Source organism: Lytechinus variegatus, chromosome 12 (genome assembly GCF_018143015.1).
Source record: "Lytechinus variegatus isolate NC3 chromosome 12, Lvar_3.0, whole genome shotgun sequence".
Classification (NCBI taxonomy): Eukaryota; Metazoa; Echinodermata; class Echinoidea; order Temnopleuroida; family Toxopneustidae; genus Lytechinus; species Lytechinus variegatus.
In genome coordinates this window covers 19,862,412-19,885,790 of record NC_054751.1, presented here as the reverse complement: position 1 = coordinate 19,885,790, position 23,379 = coordinate 19,862,412, and the positions used below count along the sequence as shown (strand labels likewise).

General features: G+C 35.8%; 2 protein-coding genes across 3 annotated transcripts; one reads left to right on the top strand and one right to left on the bottom strand.

Annotated features, from left to right (window-relative positions):
- The first annotated feature begins 414 nt into the window (after nt 1–414).
- LOC121424901 (cytochrome P450 2J2-like) lies at nt 415–5,829 on the top strand. Its single transcript, XM_041620765.1, has 4 exons — nt 415–1,526; nt 2,112–2,719; nt 3,407–3,734; nt 4,543–5,829. The coding sequence occupies exons 1-4, from the start codon at nt 1,091–1,093 to the stop codon at nt 4,719–4,721; spliced, it is 1,551 nt and encodes a 516-aa protein (XP_041476699.1). The 5' UTR covers nt 415–1,090; the 3' UTR covers nt 4,722–5,829.
- On the bottom strand, nt 1,453–22,498 carry LOC121424902 (alpha-N-acetylneuraminide alpha-2,8-sialyltransferase-like). 2 transcript variants are annotated; one of them, XM_041620767.1, is made up of 9 exons: nt 22,349–22,498; nt 19,581–19,865; nt 18,721–19,002; nt 18,192–18,336; nt 17,100–17,212; nt 15,229–15,321; nt 14,863–15,110; nt 13,137–13,402; nt 1,453–1,514 (listed from the first exon to the last, which is right to left on the bottom strand). In XM_041620767.1, the coding sequence occupies exons 2-8, from the start codon at nt 19,724–19,726 to the stop codon at nt 13,182–13,184; spliced, it is 1,248 nt and encodes a 415-aa protein (XP_041476701.1). In that variant the 5' UTR covers nt 19,727–19,865; nt 22,349–22,498; the 3' UTR covers nt 1,453–1,514; nt 13,137–13,181. The 2 variants fall into 2 exon arrangements, with proteins under 2 accessions (XP_041476701.1, XP_041476700.1); XM_041620766.1 differs by lacking the exon at nt 1,453–1,514 and having other exon boundaries at nt 11,090–13,402.
- Between the last annotated feature and the right edge of the window lie 881 nt (nt 22,499–23,379).

Genomic DNA, 23,379 nt, shown 5'->3' with positions numbered 1-23,379 from the left:
AAATAAATTAAACCATGGCCTTCGCACAAAGGCCAGATACGATGATCGTGTGTTCTCTGTTGTGGCCTCTGCCCTGTGAAACAAACTTCCAACCCACATTCAAAATACCCCCTCTATAGAAATGTTTAAATCCTCACTTAAAACTCATCCTTTTTTCAACAATAGCATAGTTTTCATTTTCATAGCATTCATTGTTTACATTAGTCAGCCCACCTGTGCGCTTTGAAACAACGGTATAAAGCGCTTTCACGACAAAACGCTACATTATAAACCGCCACTTAGAGGGTGTCGCTACCCCTCTTTCTCACATCTCACTCTCTTTTCTCGTTTCCTTTTGTTACTTTTGCATTCAATTATCTAGACCACAATCTTTCCTTGATATTTTTTGATATTCTATTTACTTGCATTACCGTTTGTAGTACATCCATGCTAGTATGCAATGGCCACACGCCTATACGTTCTCTGTAAATGTCGTAGGTCCTGTAAGATTTTATGTATTTCGATATATGCTTATAGACAGCGTTCTTGATCAGTCATTTTGCATTGTATTGTTTTATTATTCTTTCATGTACTGCTGGTAGGTATTTATGTTTTGGGTTTTTTTAGTGTATCAATAGAGAATATGATCTAATCTAATAACAACGTTCAGTGTTGTATGCCTACTAATTTTATTGAGTCATTGCAATAAAAGTCTTCTTATTCACTTTGCATTATTACCTCATCTTGAACTTTACAAAGTATATCTAGTCACGAGACCAAAGTACTTGTCCAAGATTGATTTGTGGTCTTTTTATAACGTCATGTTTATACAGGGAATTTCGGAGTGCATCCCGACGGATACCGACCGAATCGACCCGAAACCGACCAATGGTATGCGGCCCTTGGTAATAAAGCATAGCTCTGGTAATGTTGGTCACAGAGCGACTGAGCCAGTAGTCGTTTGCCTAGCAGACAAACGAACGATTGGTGTATGGTCTCTTTCGAATGGCAAACACAAAGAATGGTTTACATTTGCATGGTTGCATGCACAAAGAATCCATTTCCACCTTCTGATGAACCGTCCTATATTAGACCTGGGCCCGGATAGTAGATGTGTACGACCATAGCCTTCGAACAATTCACTTCCCAGACCGTATCCAGTGTGCTGACGGATTCAGCCAGTCTCTTTTGGGTGAGGTATAACATCATGGATATGATTTCCTTCTCCAACACGTTCTTGTTGCTCGGAGTTATCGGATTCCTTTCCATTTTCTGGTTCACTAAAAGTAACAAAAAACTTCCACCAGGTCCATGGCTGCTACCATTTGTGAGATACCGATTTGGGTCTGGCTTGGTTCACGAAACATTCGTGGAAGTGGCGAAGAAGTATGGACCGGTTTTCACTGTTCGACGAGGCCTGTTTCTCTGTGTTGTCTTGAATGACAAGGAAAGTTTGAAAGAAGCGCTGGTGAAGTCAGGGGAATTCTTCTCAGATAGATTCGTTCCAGGGTCTCTTAGATGGACAATACCTGACCCTAAAAAGAAAGGTGAGCGATTAGTTTGATGATTGTGGTGATAGCGAGAAGGCAGAGGACTGTGAAAACTGTGATAGTTAGAACTATAACAGATATAAATGTAAAAAAAAAACCTTATAGTAGAAGCTGTCTTAATTAGTAGCATATTTCTGTCACCATCCTAATCAAAATAATGGTAATACTAATAATATTGATATCAGTAACATTAATGCCAACAATAGTAAGTAAACGGATTGCTTGTGTACCATCTGATAACAGTAACAAGGAGAGGAAAAACAAATAAAGGATAAGAAGTAGTAGTAGTGGTGGTGGTAATAGAGAAGAAGAAGAAAAAAAAGGAGAAGAAGAAAAAAAAAGAAAGAAGAAAAGAATAAAAACATTGAGGATAATAAAAAATGGACCATTATTGAACAAGAAAGAAATGAAATTAGAACTGTTAGTACTTTGTGCTTGGGAAGCAACCAAGGAAAAAGTAGCAAGGCAATAATTAAATATAATTCTCAAGGGAAAACCATATGGCTGATTAACGTAAAGTAATTTGAGAAGAAACAAGGAGATAAGATGATTAATAATTTATAAATTTATCTCTTTCCGAAGCGACTGTAACTTGGAGCAACGGAAAACCTTGGAAGGACCTACGGGATTTCTGCCTTAATGTATTTCGCTCCTTCAGCATTGATGAGGCGAGCTTAGAATCTAGGATCAACCTTGAGGCTCGTTATCTGGCTGAGGAAATCAGAAATCATGACAGTCGACCCATGGTTATATCAGGTTTACTCAATAAAGTGACTGGTAATATCATGGCTCAACTAATTTTCGGCCATAGATTTGATTATGATGACGTCGAGTTTACTGCCGCATTACGAATAATGGCCGAAGCTGGCGCCTTCATTGGTGAACACGATCCAGTCAATGTCTTTGAACGACTTATCCATGCTCCCCGGTACAAACCCTTTCGTGAAATGATAACCAAACTCAAGATTTTCATTCAGTCTCAGCTTCCGGTCAACCGAGAAACTTTCCAAAAAGACCACATTCGACATTTTGTTGACGCATTTTTAGCAGACGACATCTCCGAAAAATACGAATGGAAAGATTTCTGGAGAATCGCGTTCGATGTTTTTACCGGTGGTACAGAGAATGCAGCAGTTTTTGCCTCATGGGCGATCCTTCTCCTAGCTGTCCATCCAGATGTACAACTTAAGGTATATTTGCGAACGTAAAATCCGTGTTTATAAATATACATTATGTATAGTCTTTGACAATAAGAAATTAATCTAAATGAAAATATCGGGAAAATGTCGGAACGTAGGAAAAAAATATAGCTGGTGATACCGCGGCGGCATGAAATGAAAATACCCTATCAAGAAAGGCAAAAGTTCACACTGGATAGCCAAAATGGATTTTTATTTGTTTATTACTCGCTTCATTCCATAGAGCCAAAAGGGGATAAAGGACAATCCTAGTTATAAAGGTCCTTTGAAATTAAGTAAAATTGAAAATCTACAAAATGTTATTATGAAAACCACGAACTAGAATTACAGAGCTCAGCGGGTATACAACCCAAAGGAAAACCGGGAAAGTCGATGATGTAAACAGGTAAGAAGTTTAATTTTGTTAAATAATTTCAGAAATAATGTTCTACGGGCCGCATAACAGCGGGAGGGGCTTCAATCTTTACCCTTTTGAGTAAAACTTTACCAAAATCTTAAACATTAAAATCTTATTGTATTGGCTTTTTTTTTGCATGGTCAGCCACCACCTTAGCCCCCCCCCCCCCCCCGCTTTAAAACAACTCCGCGGCCCCTGTATTCATCTTGCTGGCCAATGAAGATACCAATGATGATAACAATAGATTTAAAGAATACAGTCGTATCTATTGCAATTAATAGATGCAGAGTGAACTGGATGGAGTCGTTGGACATGGTCGACAACCAACCACCAATGACCGGTCAAATCTTCCATACTGCGAAGCTACCCTGATGGAGATCATGCGAATCAGACCTGTCCTCCCATTATCCCTCCCTCACATGACGTCAGCAGATGTCACTCTTGGACCTTTTACCATTCCTAAGGGGACTATCGTTATCCCTAACCTGTGGGCTGTTCATCATGATCCTAAAGACTGGTGTGAACCACACGTATTCAACCCTGATAGATTTCTGAGTGCCGATGGTCAGACGGTCGTCAAGAATGAAGCTTGGATGCCATTCAGTATTGGTAAGACAAAGATCAAGCAACCAAAGCGTTAATTATTCCTGTTTTACAGAAAAGTATAGTCTAATGGCTGACTGGGCATTCATGTCATTGTGGCTCAGTGGTGGAGCACCCGCTTCATGAAGGGGAGATCTTAGACTCAATCCCCAGTCGAGTCATTACTAAAGATTTGAAAATGGGCTGTTCTGGCTTCTTGTCCGGCGCTCGACTTTTCGTTATGCCGGGTCCGCTTGAAAATCAGCTAACATTTAAAGTTGCAACCCTGGGTGAATGTTCATTATAGTAATCATGATGACTAAGGCCTTTACGGTTCGTAGGTCAGGTGAAACTAGAGAGTTTTAGCTTCCACAACGCACGATGAATTCAAGAACATAGAAAATGTAATGTCAAATGTCCTTCATGACAACACAGTTTGCACTGGACTTGTCGGACAATCAACATTATTATTTGCCATTTTTCGTCAGCTCCAAAACTGCTGTTCCGGTTCACGAATTATCGACAAAGACCCCACAGCCGTTCTTTGTCATTTGACGGACATTTCCAATACATTTACTGTGTTCCTGGATCCGTCCCCGTTGCTGTTGCAAAAATTCCCTATTAGCAAGTAAATGCAATACGAGGAATAAGAAGCACTATTTCTCAAAAGACAATTGTTAAATTTCGATATTACTTACATTATATATATTATTCAGGATTTTTTTTAAATGCATGCCATTTTCAGATCATTTTATCTGGCATATCGATCTCACTGACTATACTTCTATTCCATTCTCCCGGTTCATACTGTTCTTATATTCCTCTTAAATCATAGGTCGCCGTGACTGTCTCGGTAGTCAACTTGGCAAGATGGAGACATTTCTACTCTTCACCAACCTCTTCCAGCAGTTCGAATTCAGACTTCCTCCTGATCAACCAACCCACAACATGCGAGGATTACTTGGTCTAACTTTGCATCCAGAACCGTACAAGATCTGCGCCGTTGAGCGCTGAAGGTCCACCCCTCCCTCTCTCCGTAGATAATGTTTTTTTTTTTTAATCTTACCCTTTCAGGCACATAGAGCAGCCTCAACAATTTACCACCCGACATAATAAACCGCTGGATTCACATTTGGGCATTTCGTTCGGGCATTATGTAGGAGGAAAAATAAAGTCAATTTCAAACGAGAGACCAGGATTCGAACTTACGAGCATGAAAATCTATCAATTTAGCGTTTTGCATTCATTAAAAATTAATGTTCTATCTATCGGCCTTATTTTTTACCCCGGTATTATTTGTTAGTTGTGTATGCTATGATTAAGCTCCAATATGTGGATTATTTTGTTCAAAAAGGATCCCTTGTAAAGCAGACCACTGGCGTGCATGGGACTACCAGCCTTTTTACAAAGAAGATATGAACACATAAAATAGAAAAATGATAACTTAATCTCCTTCTCGAGTTATTTTTCATGCAATCATTTATTATGAACCATTCATGTCACACTTCTTAAATATCTCAACTTTACATTGTTTTTTGTTTAGTAATTTCTGTTGTGATATGTCGAAGGGCAATGAATGAATAAACAAAAACTACCATAATTATAAGCAATTAACATAACATGAATTGTATGTGTCGACCAGACAATAAATTGCTTCAATTTATTTTTTTCTCATAATCAACCAATAAAAAGTTATCTTTCGCTGCATTCTATATAGCCTCTGGCTTTGACTGGGTCCCCAAATCAACACCGAGTCTGGCGAGTAAAGCGAGCAGTCGCCACCTGGCTTGCTTCGCTCAATGAAACAAGTTATTTGGAATGTGAAAATTATAAATCTTCTTTCTTGAAAATTAGGAGGATGTTTGCATGGTTTCCTGACATTTGCTCCGGTGACAATTGCTCCGATGGAAAACCTCTACATTAAGCCAAAGAAAAAAGCTAACCTCCAAAACTAAATAAACCCTAATCCTTTTTTGTTCTGAACCAAAAAATCTTATTACCAAACTCTAACCCTCCGGAGCAAATGTCGCAGGAGCAAGTGTCGTGGTGTCACCGTTTGGGATAGTAAATGCCAACCCTCCCGGAAAATGCGTTCATGTGTGTGTGTGTGTGGGGGGGGGGGGTATACCAAAAACCTTAGGATTTAGGCCAGTGGTAAATTTCAATTAAAACATGTTAGCGATAGAGAGCATCGTCACGGTATTGCGAAATTGACGAGAAAATAGGATTTTTGTCCATCTCTCATGGAACTTGTAAATTTTGCTTTAATGCCAGAATGTTGTCCAAAGCACGACTCGCAAATATACCAGCGTTTTAATCACAAGTTTAAACAACATTTCAACAAAAATAACGGGTGTCTTATTATAATCATGATTTTAATTATCATTAATTATACATTAATTATCATTTATTAAAACAAATTATTTCATTATCAACAGCTGACCCCACACTGTCGCTTTACCGAATCAGTAAAAAAAATAAACTTGATACCTAACAAATCCCCAATTTAAAGTAAAAATGTGTCATGAATGCATCATTATGGCCTGAAAGAGTTTGTTATCCCAAATGATTTCATCCCATATTTATGTGGTAAGTGTTCACGTTGACGAGGTGGTATTCTTCGCAGTTATGTAAATTTTGATTTGCGCATGACTGTAATGAATGAATCCAAATGTCAATGATGTTATAATCCTACAAGGGTTGCATTAAAATCAATTTCAAAACACCTATTCAGTAATTTACATTGGAATTGTTCACATAAACACATTTTAGTATCATTTCTAAAGTTAGTTTCATTGAAAATGGATTATCAAATATGTTTACTATCTCATGTAGGATTTTGACATCATTGGCATCTGGATTCATTCATTGCGCCCATGCCTTACTTTGGCCATGGACCCTATACTAAGAACGGCGCTAGTCAAAATTTACATCACTAAAAAGAATACCTACTAATTATCCAAGCGTAAAGACGTACCACATAAATATTGTATCAAATTATTTGGGTGAAGATACTCTTTCCAGCCATATATGAAAATCATATGTTCATGATACATTTTTTCCTTAAATTGGGGGTTCATGAGGTGTCATGTTTTTTTCTTACTCACACGGTATAGGAATTCATATTAGACCTAAGTAGACCTAATTCTCCCTATCATTTGCTTCAGAAATCACTTGTCCATATTTTCAATCTCTTCAAATTGTTTATTACCACTTATTGCAAAATGAATCAACTACTTATTCTATTGACTCCAATTCTTATTCTGTTTCAATAAATTTCTATAAAGATTTATTACTATTTCTACCATGATTTATGAGTAATATAAAGACATTTATCATGGTTATCAACCGGTGAAAAACAGTGTTTGAATTGAAAATATATGTATATGTTACATCTTTAATGATATGGCTCCAAAGTCCATTCTAGATTTTTAATGTACAGTGTACTAGTTTATTGATTTTTTTATAGGACTCAGTAGAGAGTCGTTATTTCATTGTAAATATTACCAATCACATAAAAGTGAAAAACCAGACATGGCCAAGTTGTAGAAGTAGCCATCAAGTAATGAAATATGCTGCCTGACTATAACTCTTCAAATCTAAAACATTTGATCATGGGCGATTTAAGGCACCAAAATGTTAAATTTTACTTGAACATGCTATTATATCTCTGCCACATGTAGAAGTCATCTGAATCATAATATAGATTCTTTATTTCACACAACATATCAAACAACTTACTGTTCCACTATCAATAACATACACTGCATAGGCCTAACTATCGTCACACTAAAATCTAAAATTTTCATAATTTAGACATAATACGTCAAATACATGTACAAATATAGAAAGCATCATATATTATATTGATAAATGTAATAAATTAAAAAATACTGATAGATTATGACACTAAGAGGGAGTGGATGGGATATCATAAATTTGCACACAAACATGTGTGTATTTCAAGTCAAAACACAACCATACAAAAAGTATCTAACAAGAATTTATCATTGTGATATAAAATGGATATTATCATACATGTTCATGTAGGGTAAATGAAAAATGTCAGGTTTTTTTATTAATCAAAAAAAATTTGATAAAATTTTTAATATGAACTCAAATCGAGGTAATAAACTTCATTTTTTACCAAATCAAATAATTTTGTCAAAGGAAAATCAAAATCTAGACTTACCATTCTTCATTAAATTTATTATCAGATCAACTGATAATTAACATTATTTTAGTCAAAAACATTATGCCTTGTAATTGGAATCAAGAAGTACACTGAAAAATGTAATAATTACAGTTCACTTTCCTCCTAAAATTAGATTTATTAGTACTGATTGCAAATATTGCAAAGCATATTATCAAATGGCAAATATGACATTTCATTAATTCAAAATAAATAGTAAAAATATGAGTCCTAGTACACTGAAATTACTATTTGAGATGGAATGAGTATAACTGCTATTCTAATATTGCAACAATTTGACAGCATTTAAATGTTGCCGCAATCTAAGCTTTTTACAGGAGTTGCAGATTACAATGATTCATTATATTATATTACACATTAAAACATGAAGGCAAGGTAATTTTGCTGTTGCTACATGTATTGTTATACCTGATAAGCTAGTATCAGTAAAGTAAATTAAAGTTTTCAAGGGCTCGTAAAAAAAAAATCACTACAAAGAATGTATTACTGTAAAGGTTAAAAACAAGTTGTTCACTTGAATCTATCTAAACATAAAATTTATGGCAAATCACCATTTTTTTTTACAAGTGTCCAATGAATGTTGCATTGCACAGCATATTTTTTTAATTATCATTTACAACTTTCATATGAAACAAGAACAGGAAAATGGTTTACCCCTTGATTTGAGCACACTCTATTATTGATGATAAATAGTGGCTTGGAGGATTGTAGGCAAACATACATACCCAAGTTAATATGTACATGTATATGAAGCACTATCATCGCCAAATTTGTTCACTTTCCTTCAAGACATTATGGGGAAAAAAATATTTTCCATCAAGCACATAACCTCTTTCCTATCATATACAAGGTTCTCTGAGGTATATATGGAAAATAAATTCTTATATATTCTTACAGTACAGATACAATGTCTGACAAAGAACAATTCCATGCAACCAACAAGTAACATTCATGTTAGGCACCTATTGGTAAACCCGGATATTCCCGCATACATTCCTAGTTCTGAAGCTTCATTATTTCGAAGGTTCGTTATTCCCATGGTTTGTATTTCCGAAGGTTCGTAATTCCGAAGTTTCGTTAGTGTGAAAACGAAATAAGGTGTGTTAGTCCGAAAACGAAGTGAGGTTCGTAGTTCTGAAGGTTCGTTAATCCGAAAACGAAATGAGGTTCGTAATTCCGAAGGTTCATTAGTCCGAAAACAAAATGATTAACGAACCTTATTTCATTTTCAGACTAACGAACCTTCAGAACAGTGAACTTTATTTTGTTTTCGGATTAACGAGCCTTCGGAGAGATGAACTTTATTTGTTTTCAGATTAACAAACCTTCGGAACATCAAACCTTATTTAGTTTTCGGATTATCGAACCTTCGGAATAACGCCGCGAATGTTCGGATTAACGAACCCTTTTACGTTTTTGAATTGACAAACATCGAGGTATAGGCAATTTACGTGTTTCGGAATTACGAGCGTTCGGAATAAAGAACCTTCGGAATTACGAAGTGTAAGCCTCCCTTCTAAATATATGATCTTGCATAGCACAAATACATTGATTGATTGGGCTTTCAAAATAAGTAAACTTTACTGAGTATAAGTGAAGTTGACAATCATCATCATGGCGTCTGTGATGAGATTTTATTTGGGATGCGCTGGGAGACACATAAGCTCGTATTTGAATTTGATTTTTTAATATTTTGTTATGATACCCCTTTCATTAAAAGAGATCGTTTGAGGTTAAGGTTACAAATGGGGGCATCACCAGAATATTTTGGTATGGGTCAAATAACCTACGGTATATAACGGTGATATCTCTTTTTGTTTTCAATGAGAAATAGGGGCACGAAATCATTCTATAACCAAGCCCTCTCTTTCCAATATCCTTTGTTCTTTCTTCTTTATTTCTATACCCCATCCCCTTTCTATTTTTGATGTGGCATGGTAAAAAAAAAACTAAACAGCAAAATCACCACTACTTCATGCAATATGACAACAAACCAGATGCAATGAAGGCCAATGAAAGTCCATTCCTTTTCCTTATAATGTAATTCACAAACGATTCATATGAATATATACATGTATGGCAGGGAGAAATGCCTTGAGAAGTTACTGCAATGTCAAGGTGTTAGATAAAAAGTGCAAACTGACGTGGGTATGTTACATAGGCAAAAGGAATTTAAAATAGATATTGCAACATTACCCCTCTCCCATCACCACAATACAAAAGTAGAATGTTGATACACAGTATCATTATCATTACATATCATAGTACACACAAAGCGCATTGACAAGGCATTAGTAATAAATATCGACTTGACAGAAATTTCGAGTTGTTTTGAAACACATGAGGTGAAGCAGAGTCCATGTATGGTTTGGATGCCAGATAGAGTTAAGTGCTTTATTTATTTCATTTCATTTTATTACACTATTAAGTGGAACCTTTACATTTGATAAAGCACAAAAGTGGAACCTCCTTAGCATTACACTATTCAGTAAATCAATGGTATCAAGTTTGTAACATTGAAATATCAAACAATATACTCTTTATGTACCCTTTGAATAATCAAGGGCCGCTATGGGTGAGGGCTTTGGATGCTCTTGCCTCAATGCCCATTTTGTTGGTTTTGGAAACCTTTGCTGCCAAATGATTTGGAATCTATACAAAAAAGAGCTTGTTGAATATCAAATTACAGTTCATTGATGCATTGGTATTTGGTTGAGCTAGGATTACCAATTCTATTATCCCGAAGAGACAAACTTACTCAGGATTTTGCTATTTCTTTTGAAAAAAAATGATTTATGTCGGATTTGGCTACCCCCTCAAAGAAATAATGATTTTCTTCGAAATGCAAACAAATATAATGAATTCAAATGCAAGACATACAGATTTAGAAACAGTGCCCTCCCTAATCTTGTACATGTGCTTAATATTACAAATCTCAACAGAAGTAATTTGAAAATTCTTAAACCTTTAATCTACATGCTTAGCAATTGTGAATTCATTTGTTGAAAATAACCATTAACTTATTGTGTTTTAAGAGTTTTATTATGAACAATTTTATGAATTTATAATGTATTCTTCTGTTATTTATTCATTTTTATCAATACTTAACTGTGCAAATTCTACATGTACATGTATGTGAATAATTTCTCTGTATTTTTTACCATGTCTGTTTACTGCGATACATGTCTGTTGAATATACCATTAAATGAAATGAAATGAATGTTCATTATTTGTTTCCCATTTGTGCATTACTAATTGTATAAACCCTGCCCCCCCCCAAAAAAAAAAATTGGCCATGCACCTAAAAACATTGGCATTTTGGCCTGAAATTTAACAAATTTCAATGTGAGAACAGAAAAAATATATACTTGACACATATTTCACTGATTTACAAAGTAAATGAGAAAAATGTGAAGAGGCTTTTGATGAAGTGGGGAGGTTAGAAGTCAAGGTTACTAGCTTGTCTAACTTGGCTCCTAGCTCGCCAAGCTCCCTATGGGGATGACAAACCTAGCATGCATCCGTACAGGCTCTGAAGGGGGAAACCCTGTTTCAGTCCCAGGAGCAAGTGGCTTCGGCCCCTGGCTATATCCTAGCTATATTTGGTTTGGGTTGACTGCTCATTCCACTATTGTCACATTATTTAATTATGGTTTATTATGTGGCATTCATGGGCCACTTTTCATCAATTTATGATAGCAACATCAGGCCAAAAGAACAATCTAAAAAATATAACAAACATACATGTAAAAATCCTTTAGCACAGGTGGGTCCAAATGCAAAATGAGGATGTATAGCCATCATCAATTGCCCTTGTTTAAGTGTGTAAAACATGCAGGGTCAACGGTAGAGTACTTTTGACTGGTACACGCAACTCTCAAACCACCAGTTACTGAAAGCTCAGGTTGACTGATTGAAAATTCATTCAAGTGCTTTGAATCCCATCTTTCTTCCTATTCACAGACTGTATGCATAAATCAGTTGCTTTATCTCTGACCCATAGTGTACCACAAGGCTTTTTTCTTCAATTTATTCGATTGGATGGCAGCATGTTAAATTCCATCCCAACTGACTACCATATTTATGCTAACGTTATTCATTGGATGCAAAGTCATTCTTAGGATCCAAATCACCAGTATCTCTGACTCATAGTGTACCACAAGGTGTTTTTTTCTTTTAATTTATTTGATTGGATAGCGTCAAGTTATATTCCATCACAACTGACTACCATATTTATGCTAACATTATTCATTGGATGCAAAGTCATTCTTAGGATCCAAATCACCAGTATCTCTGACTCATAGTGTACCACAAGGTGTTTTTTTTTCTTTTAATTTATTTGATTGGATAGCGTCAAGTTATATTCCATCACATAACTGACTACCATATTTATGCGGATGATATTCAACTTGTATTTTCTCTTGATGCAACTCAGATAGCAGCGGACACTGCTATGCGCCAGTGCAAATTGTGTATTGTTGATATACACAACTGGATGCAAACCCATTCTTAGGATCAAAATCACCAGTACAAGATACATGTACATGTAATCTAAAACGAATTTGAATTTGTCGTGTTTGAACAATCTCACAAGCCATGTCAAAATCCACTTTATCAGGACATCTCAAAAATGACTCTTCAAACTTTCTGGATTTTCTGTTCATGAGTTCAAAAGTACATGTACTAAAATCAAAGTTAAGAAAGATCATGTTAAATAGTACAACCATGGACTGCCAGTATATAAACTGGGCGTTGTGGCGTGCGCCTGTAATCCAAGCTGTGGGGGAAGTTACAAATTGATGCAGAGGTTCGAGCCCTGGTCACGTCTTTCGGATGGTGACGTTTAAAGGTCGGTCCCAGATGTTAACAATCATATCTGATCGATACATGTCTGACAAAACTCAAATACACACACACGCAAGTATATGCAGAAAGTTACACTAGCAATAATTTCATGCATATTTGAAATGGTCATGGGTCATTAATGTTACGGTGAGTGTGCATAGATCTAAAAGCTTTTCAAAACATTAGTAACTTCAATCACAAAATCAAATCAAATCACATCATTGTGGAAAATAGTAACAGATACAGTTTTCCTTTACAACATCTGAAATGAAGTACTGAATAGCCCTTTAAAAAAAGAGCTAGGTAAGAAAAAAGAGAAGGAAATTTGATGTTTGATTTCCTTCCCTTCTGCCAAACAATCAATGACTTACTGTGATGGACATCCTCTGCATGACCAAAGCAACGTCCTAATCGCTTCAAGAGCACTTGTCAAAGTGCATTCTTAAGAGGCCATCTTTGTGCATATTGAGCATTGTGCTGAACTCCTCAGTGAAGCTATGTACAGCGAGGGGTCCATCAAGGTCATCGTAGTAATGGTACTTTAAAGGACGGAGGTTCAAATCCCTGGAGAATGGCCAGAATCCATACAGGTTGGTCTCGTCACAGACGGAGAGAGCCAGGGTGACAACATATAAACCTGCAAAAGAAATGAGCACACAATTGATGGAAAGTTCGAGTTCCCATCTTAGAAAGAGTTGCAATATTTATATATTAAAATAAAAATCAAATTAAGCTTGATCTTACTTGTTATCTCTTCGTTACGCAATTTGAGATCAATCTCAGTTTGAGTTTAGATTGAATCAATTGCAAATCTAGGTAGCATCTGTATATGGTCACAGAACACATTTAATTAATCTATCCATGAACCTTTACACATGTGCAAGGCTGGACGTAGACAATAGAGAGCACTTCACTTTAATTCACTGTACAATGTTCGCTAAATACACACATGGTTAACATGATATACCTGTCTAAAACTTTGGCAAAGGTTAAATAATGAGAAATGCACTGGAGTAGAAAATATAAATCTTACAAAAAATTTGGACCTTTTTCTTTTTAATATACATGTTGATTGTTTGTGACCTTTAACAGCACCAAGTAAGAATGCAATCCTCCGATTTAAAGGTAGAAGACAGCATAATTATGCCCCCAACAATAAACACGAGGGATGGTGTTCTGATAGCCATGGTTTTACTCCTGGGTTAACTTAGACCATGCTTTCATGGAGTGCCACTTGTCAACTTATTCACTCATCAAGCATCATTGTTATCTCACCACAAAAGTTGTCAAAAAATTATTTGAGCTGTGAAATGGGTAGAAAATGCAAATACACAAATACAAAGAATTTTAATGAGCTAATTGGTACATAATATCTATGAATATAGAAGAAGTATTTTGAAGCTAGCATTCCATAGAATTGTGGTTTAAAATTATTGTTTAGACTAGGGTTAAAGAGAAATTTCAGTAGTTGCAGTAAACACTGATTTCATGAGAAAGTCTGTAAAACAAGGCTTAATTGTGATCATCAAGGATCTAGATCTGGTACAATTACATTAACTGAACTTCGTGAAATCTTGAAATCTACGCTGAAAAATGTTCACACCAAAGATCCCCAACACAGATAAGCGCACGTGGGACAATGTATAATTATTGCTTAGAGCGTCGAGCCCGACGCTCTACCTGAATCCTGTGCTTATTTGCTGATTTCTCAGCAATTACACAATTTCTTCCAGAATCCTTTGGCACATGCGTTTTATTTATACAAACAGACACTTTGGTGGTCATTTCATTGGATTCTGTACGAACTCATTTTGATATCGTTACCAAAACTAGCATTTATCTTTAAACCTTGGTTTAATAATCAGAATACCACTCAAGTTGTCCAATATTGAAATTGGTAAAAATTCATAACATATTAGCCTCGTATTGTTATCTGTTTGTTTGGATTGTCTTTCTGACTTCTGTGCATTTTCTTGCCTTTCATATATCCATTATTCCTGTTTATACTCCGTATTCTTTTATCATAGGCATTGGATAACTACTGAATTTAACAAAATCGAATAGAATAGAATAGATACAATAGATACAATGACAAACCTGTGCTTATTCTTGTACTGAGAAACCTGGTCCTCCAAAAGTCCTGGACTGCAGAAAAATGATCCGGATTGCCAATAATGAGCTTTAAGTTTGGAATGTCTTTGGACTGGTGAAGGAGCCTTGCTACTCTCATACTGTATGACAATCCTGATTTGAGTCCAAATAAGGGCATCCACAGGTAACCATGGAAATCTTGCAATGTCCGGATGAACTTCTTACTGTCACTTATTGTCTGCATGAAATTATACCTATACAAAATGAAATGTAGGAAATATATTTACAATCATATAATGGCCACTTGCAGAGCATTTGTATCTTTTTCCTCTTTAAACATTTATCTCTGAAAGCAATCTACATTTGACTTACCTTTTAGCAATGATTGATATTGTGTTTATTGTAGTAAGGTTTGATTTCATTCCAACATCCGTCTCAAATCCTTTCAGATCTGGCAGATTACATCTATTAAAACAAAAATATGCAACCAATTGGGTAATCAGAAATCATATTGCGTATCATCAAAGGTGGACAAAACCAGAGATGCCAACCTGAACAAGAACATTTCAGGATTTTTAAGGCTGAAAATCAGTATTTTGGTAAGAAAATAAGTATTTTCACAGAAATACAATAGGACAAAACATAAACTGAAACTTTAGAAATGAGTAATTTGCATGAAACCACCAGTATTTCTTTCTCATTTTCCAGTAATAATTCATACTGAAAACCAGTACCACTTGGCAGCTCTGTGAAACCCATTTAAACTTAATGAAATAATCATTCAAAAAGGGGTCTTAAAATACCCCCCCTTAACACCAGGGAAGGGTCCAGATAAAAATATGTACACTTTTTAATTATCCTATTCTTTGAATCAAATTTCAGAGATTTTAACTTCTACTGTTTAACAATAACAAGAGAATATTGAAAAAGGGTCCTGAATTGAAGGGGAGAATCTGAAAGATTTTACCTGTATCATCTTTATGATGAGAAATATTTTCAAAACTAGGTTCGAAGGGAAATAGGGAATTATATCCTACACAGAGCTGCCAACCTGAACAAGAACATTTCAGCATTTTTAAAGCTGAAAATCAGTGTTTTGGTGAAGAAATCAGTATTTTCGAAGAAATACCATAGGACAACACATAAAACTGAAAGTTGAGAAATCAGTATTTTGCATCAAACCATCAGTATTCTTCTCATTTTTCAATACAAAATACGGAAAATCCATACTACTTGGCAGCTCTGCCTACATACATGTACATTAAATGGTCTACAGTGATTGGTTCAAACAGCAAAGTAGGATATAAAACATATATACCACGTCCTTATTTCGAAAGCATAGAGGGAATTATTCATCCTCGGTTGTGCTGGCAAAATAGTAATGCCAGTCGAACCTCAGACAAATAATTCCCGCAATACTTACTCAAATCCTGGTATATTTTATTTCATTTATTGATTTATTCAAGTCCATCAAAATACATTGCGCATATAAAAAATAGCAAAAAAGAAAAATACATAGTAAGATACAAGTAAGATAAAAAAAAAAGGAGAAGCTAAGATTGTAAAAGGCTATTTACAGTACATGCATAAAAATGAACATGATATGGGAAGCTGCAAAAGAACACAGCAAAGGATCTGTCGAGGCAGTCCCTATGGACAGTAAAATATAAAATTCAAGACTTGTAATGATAAAATAAACATATAATAAAAAGGATATATGATGGGATAAATTAAACTAAGATGTTGAATGGTTGAAAAGAATGTTTTCCAGCTTGGATTTAAAGGAATTTCAATATGAAATCTGTTTTATGTTACAGGAAAGAGAATTCCAAATGCAAGGTCTTTTGAATTTAAATGAAAAGGAAGATGCTGTATTTTTACATTCTTCAACATAATTGTCAGGATTTCTAGCATTATAACTGTGCATTAATATTTTACATTTGATCATAGAGACAAGATTATATGGCACTTTATTTTGTTTATGCTTAAAAAGCATTAATGCGATAAAATATTGATTCAACTGACATACATTTAGGAAAATTATATTTACTAACAAGAGCCCTGTTTCATTACAACATATCAATAGCAAGCTCTATGATACTATCATTAAACTATGACATAGCATCACTTGATTGGAGAGCAAATATAGCATATTACACACGTGTATTCTAGCTTTCGATATTGATAACAACAGTATTGTGGAAAGGAGACCTTGAACTGAAAAGACAAGTTCTGAACATTACCTGAAGACAAAGTCTGCATTATCTATCTGTTCACTGCATTTACTGTTTACCAATATCCCACTAGCACCAACCACAGAACACTTTGGAAACTTGACCTTTGAAAACAGAGATTCCTGCGAATCAGACCAAGATGAAAACAGACATGAACATTAATCTCCTACCATGCCACACACACTTGGAAGATAGATTCTGGGGTGTCATGGCTCTCGTCTTTAAATGGATTTTCCTAGCTTTCATTGGCATGTTTATCGTTTTTTCTAGTTGGTTGAACTAGCTTGGTTTGGTGTCAATGTTAATGATTACTGTTGGTGATAATTTCAGTTTTTAAGCAGATTTATTCATTCACGTCCCAGGATGTGTTTTCTCATAAATACTCCACACAAATTAGTGACTAATTTATTAACAATTAAGTCTGCCATACAATACTTAGTGTGATTTATTGTTCAAGATGCATACCCTGATAAAGGAAATATTTTGTTGAGGCTCCTATTTTGACAGTATAGGTAAAAAAAATCAAGCCATTATTTCATAATCAATATGTATACATGTATATCTGAGACACATTCCCTCCTGTACATTGAGAAAAATATTGCATGGTATTAAAGCAAAGAAATTAATCACATTCGCAAAAGTGCCACAAAAAATAATGCCCAATTTCAGCCCACTCATGACAAAAACAAAACATGTTTATAAATAAAGTTGACACAAATAATCAGATACTACCCTAATCATTCAATGCATGACTAGGGAGGAAATTAAAAAATTGTCAAAATGTGAATAAAAATGGTTTCAGCTTCAATGGAAGAAGTAAGTCCCAACCAAACAGAAAGAGCATCGCCCTTGCCACAAGCAATCACAGAAAGAGATCACTGCGCACTTTCTAAAGTCTAAGGTCGGCCCCCAAGCACTGATATCACCAACACATTTGAATCTGATATTTTTCCCAAAACTGTTTTGCATCGCAAAGTGAGTATGAAAAGAAGCACTGTCGGGAAATAGTAATAGGAGTTGATATTCTGCATGAGTATTAAAATGGCCATCAGCAAGTATTTTGCCTGTACTTAGTGAGTAGAAAATAGGACACATGTTTACCTTGGGAAGAAAACTGAAGATTTCTGATGTAATGTTAGCAAAGGCATCTCGGTTGAGGGAGTATCTTATTTTCTGTCCCGGTCGAGTGTTATTCTGGGTCAGAGTAGCATTCATAACACTGGCCTTGAATTCTTCAAGTTGTTGTCTGCAATGAAGATAGTAAAGGTCAATGGTCACAACCAATCTAGATCATTTCGTAACAGGGTCTGACAGTGGAATGTACAAACAAAGGTTGAAAACTTGAAATTAACATCTTAATAATCACATAAGGACCTTGCTCTGAATTAAAAGAAATATTAATAACATCCATGTAAGAGAGTATATCTGTACAAAATTCTGAATTAAACCAACATCAAATATATAGTCTTCCTCTGACTTTATATACACATCTTTTTTTCTACAAGAGAATCAAATTATAAGAAAATAAAGCCTTTGAATTTTCTTTTTATGAAGTGAAAGAATTACTTGTTCATCCCTCAACAACTGAGGTTATAATAATGAACAAGTTTGAAACAACAGCTCAAGTCACCTAAATTTCAAGAGGCCCTCTCTATTTGCCGTCCAGCGCTTGTGAACAAGCGCCCTCATCTCTTCAATTTGAGGAGCAGAATGGTTGGTAATCTCCATCCACATGGTAGCCTCTGCCTCGGGGTCAATGACCTTTGGGTCAACAGGGTTAACAAACTTTCTGGACCTCCAAGAATCCTGAATCAAGCTGCTCCCATTTGCATTTTTTCCATTAGAGAAGGAATATTTGTCATTAAATACTGTGGTGTAATTGTAGTCTGGTGGAATTCTTTTCTTTGCACCACTGTAAAGAAAAAAAAGCAAAGGAACACCTTTTTTATAAAAACATTATATTCTGGTATGCATTTAGATTAAAATGATTACTTTCAGTCCATTATAAACAATGATTATTTATATTTAAATAGAAGCATAATAAAGAAAACAACTTGCAAACATTCTGAACTCTTCTCTTATCAAAAGTAGAATTGAGAACATTCTTTTGTTCATGTATTAACTCATACATGAAGTCATTAATTCATTCTTAATAAATCAAAAAAATCAAATGTATTGATGTCTATTTATAACCATATATATTAAACTGACAATGAAGCCATCAATTCTGTTTTATGTCTAATAGAACTTCAATTTCTAAGTCAAAATTTTCCCTTCAAATTCCATTTGTTGATAATATCATGCTTGTCTAGGTAAGATTTAGGACCCCCCCTCCTCGATCCACTTCTCACATCCCTTGCAGAGATTCAAGCTCTGATTACTTTTTTCGGATGGTAACATTACAAGCTGCTTTTAATCATACATAATATTATTACACATCTGAAATAAAAATCAATTACATATCCCAATCATATCAACCAATTGTCAAACCTTCTTCCTCTCACAAGTGCTGGGAACTTTATTTCCAACTCTAAACCTTTCTCTTCTTTCCTTGTTCTCCTCTTTATGTAGACTCTCACCAGTACCACAAACAGTACGACTGTGACAATAACCCGGATCCATTTTTTTGTGAGCATGGTTTCATGCACGCGAGATTGTAAAGACTCAGAAAATTATCAGGACTCAGGGTTCTCTTGGTTGGTTGGTTTGCTCCTTTCAATCCCCAGTCTTTTGGGCCCATACAATTCATGTGGAGGATTCCAAGGTCTTGGCAATCTGAAATTAATTAGTGAAAAATGATTTGATGTCAATACGATGACAATAGTAAGTTTTGAACAAGAAAAGGTAGAGTCATAGGCCTACATCATGACTTGTAAGTATATCTCACAAAAAAACAAATAATAAGATTTGAAAATTATTTACTAAACTTAATAATAAGCACACGCTAGAATGACCTCCACTCTCAATCTCTATCCAACGTAGGACTCTGAGACAGGAGCATCCTCTGGCTCTGGGTTGATAGAGATTGAAGCCAGTGAGGACGGTTGCAGATCATTAATTGGAAAGACTTCCATATGTCCCCTCCACTAATTTCAAAAATTACTTTCCCAAAACTCCCTTCTGTCTTTCTCTGTTTTTTCTTCTTATTTCCGGTGGGAACTTGGATTCCGGTGTGTTGGCTCAGTTGGTAGAGCGTCCGTCTCACAACCGGGAGGTCGGGGGTTCAAACCCCGGCCGCGTCAGACCAAAAGACGTTAAAAGATGGGAGTTGCTGCTACCCTCTTTGGCGTTCAACAATTAAAGGGATAGAGCCTCGTCGATCTGGCGCTGCACGGTGGCTGCCGGGCCCACGATCAATTGGGCAAAGCAAATTTTCGGAGTATTTTATTTCATGTCTATTTCGAACAATAAATTATGGATTTGGATTTGGATTCGAACCTCTCGCTGCAGAACGAAGCATCTCCAGTCTGTCGCCTTACTCACTGAGCTAGCAGGAATTGTTGAAAGCGTTGGGTTTCATAACAATTATCAACCAATATTACGACTAGTCTACTCTCCAAGAGTATCTAGATTGAGATAGCAACAGTGATAGACCTGGAAACACGACTGCATAATTAATTGCATTTTTCCAGTAGATCCGGTAATAATAATAATAATAAAATAATAAGGTAATAATAAAAAGTATTGGGTATTTATTTTTCTGACTAAACCTAGGGATACCTAGGGAAGTTTCTGAATGTAGGCATGTTATACCTCTGTATTCAGTTCTAGGTTTTTCCTCCTCAAGATGGCTGGCTCACTTCCGGGAACAGGGCTTTCGTAGTCATATTTTATTTGGCTCATTTTTCCAGCATCTATCCAGGGCAGCTTCAAAACTGTGCACACTTGGGGCAGTGACAACATCATTACTTAGGCTGTTCCATGTCTTACGTATTCTAACATAAAAAGAATTCCTATATTTTTGGGTCTTTGTCCTTGGTATGAACAATTTTTTACTGTGACCCCTGGTATGTTCACTATATTTTTCTTCTAGATTAAGTTTTGTACATTGATCATAACTATTAAAGTGTTTATATGTTTCAATGATATCACCCCTAACTCTTCGATATGCCAGAGTTGGGATTTTTAACCATTTAAGTCGTTGTGGATAGGAAAGCTTCCTTAATTCAGGGACTAATTTTGTTGCCCTTCTTTGTACGTTCTCTAATACATGTATATGTTTCTTCAGTATAGGGTTTCACACAGCATGGGCAAACTCAACTTGTGGTCGGACAAGCGACTTATATAACAGAGCAAAGTTATTTTTGTCAAGATAAAAAAAAGTTCGTCTGATCAAGCCCATAAGCCTGTTGGCCTCGTTTATTTTTGATTGCATGTGTTCTTCAAAGCTGAGTTTATCATCAATTACAACACCCAAGTCCCTTTCGGTGGTGACATGTTCAAGCGCATCATTCATTAAAGTGTATGGAAAAGCTTCCTGCTGGTCTTGCGTGTTACCAATAGAGAGTACACTACATTTTTTGGGGTTGAATTTCAGCAGCCATTTTTCTGACCAGCATTTCAGATGGTCAAGATCTCTCTGGAGTGAATTGCAATCATTCTGATCTCTTATAAACTTGAATAGCTTGGTATCATCAGCAAAAAGATAAACATTACTTTCAGTAACAACGTCTGGAAGATCATTGATGTACATGTATAACAAAAATAACACAGGGCCAAGGACACTCCCTTGCGGAATTCCGCTTTCTACATGACCCCAACTTGAGAACTCGCCATTCACACACACCCTCTGAGAAAATAAACCGATGCCATTTGGAATTACACGCACTCGAATTTTTGACGGAATAAAGCCATATTTTGGTATGTATCCGACTTTTCCTTCTTAAATCTCTTAGATATGATTCTTAGATAATTCTTGATAAACCTCCATATTTTTTTTTCAATTTTAGTGGAGGGGACATATGGAAGTCTTGCCCATTAATTATGGTTTATCGCTAATCAGAACTGCAATGCACTATGGAATCAAAAAGGGGGCAATTTAGCTAACCCCCTTTTCGATCCCATTACGCATTGCGTCCCCCTTCCTGGGCAAACGGTAAATTCCTCGCCAGGGAGCTAGGGGGCCGGGGACTTGCTCTTCACTTCGGTCCCACATGTCCAATTCGAGAGTAGTGTCGATGTCCCACTTATCATATTTTAATTATAAAATCTTTAGTTATCTACCCCATCTACCAGTATCACTATGCGCTAATACTCACACTGATGATGATTACAACTTTTCAGTCCATATCATGAAGCGTTATACAATCTGCAATAGATCAGCTGTCAGGGGGCAGAGGCTGTTGTCTTCGGCCTTGCCGACATACCTTGGCTAGCTCTTGAAATCGACACAGGACGACGACGCCGACCGCCGGGCGGAGCGCGCCTGGTGCGGCTAGGCCAGCTATCGACAGCCATCTAGCTGAGGAACATGTAGTGTTTGAATTCATGTTTATGCATTTACGTTAGCATCAATATTGAAATAGTTATGAATATATACTCTTTGTTTCGTAGGTTTGGGAGTTTGGTGCCCCCCCCCCTGTAACTGCCACCAAGTTATTTACACAAAGTCAAAAGATCCAACGTTTAGACGGATGTTGAAAGTTTATTTCCAAACAGTGCCGTGAAACTGTAACAAACATTGAACAATTAAAACAATTACTTTCATATCGAATATGTACATTGCAATAACATATCTTTTCCAATTAAACATATATTAATCAAGTCTTATTAAATTACTCTTTGAGTGAAATTTCCTCAACTATGACATTTCAAACAAGACATATACGATCATATAACATTTCAAACAATAATTCTTAACTAATTCTCATCATTCATAACCAAATGTCATGTCACTAAGTTTCAAGTACAATTACGTAATTTAAACAAAAGCACATCAATATCAACCAAGTTCCGAAACATAAATATCCATCATATTCCACAATCGTTAGAATAATATTACATGAAAATAAAGAATTGATTAATAATTTATATCAGCAATATCATGAATAAAACTTCTTTCGATCCAACTCACCTCGTTGGCTGGACATAAATAACGTTTGCATGGCAGTAATGTTAAAACAGATTTTGCAGAGGAGCCGTAAACAAAAGTCTCCTTCTATAGGTCAAATAACAGCAAAGTGACAAAATCAAGAAAATAGTTATTTTGGGTTGTCATGGCACTTTGCGCGCATTGATATCATAAAAATATAATCAAGAAAAATATGTTTTATAATTACACTGAATTGGC

Bases quoted from the DNA above. Each gene is read 5' to 3' on its own strand.
- LOC121424901 (XM_041620765.1), top strand. From the start codon at position 1,091: ATGTGTACGACCATAGCCTTCGAACAATTCACTTCCCAGACCGTATCC. The intron at 1,527-2,111 runs GTGAGCGATTAG...CTCTTTCCGAAG, and splicing joins ACCTGACCCTAAAAAGAAAG to CGACTGTAACTTGGAGCAAC. The intron at 2,720-3,406 runs GTATATTTGCGA...TGCAATTAATAG, and splicing joins ATCCAGATGTACAACTTAAG to ATGCAGAGTGAACTGGATGG.
- LOC121424902 (XM_041620767.1), bottom strand. From the start codon at position 19,726: ATGCTCACAAAAAAATGGATCCGGGTTATTGTCACAGTCGTACTGTTT. The intron at 17,213-18,191 runs GTAAACATGTGT...TCTGATTCGCAG, and splicing joins TCTTCAGTTTTCTTCCCAAG to GAATCTCTGTTTTCAAAGGT. The intron at 15,322-17,099 runs GTAATGTTCAGA...TTGTTTTAATAG, and splicing joins AATGCAGACTTTGTCTTCAG to ATGTAATCTGCCAGATCTGA.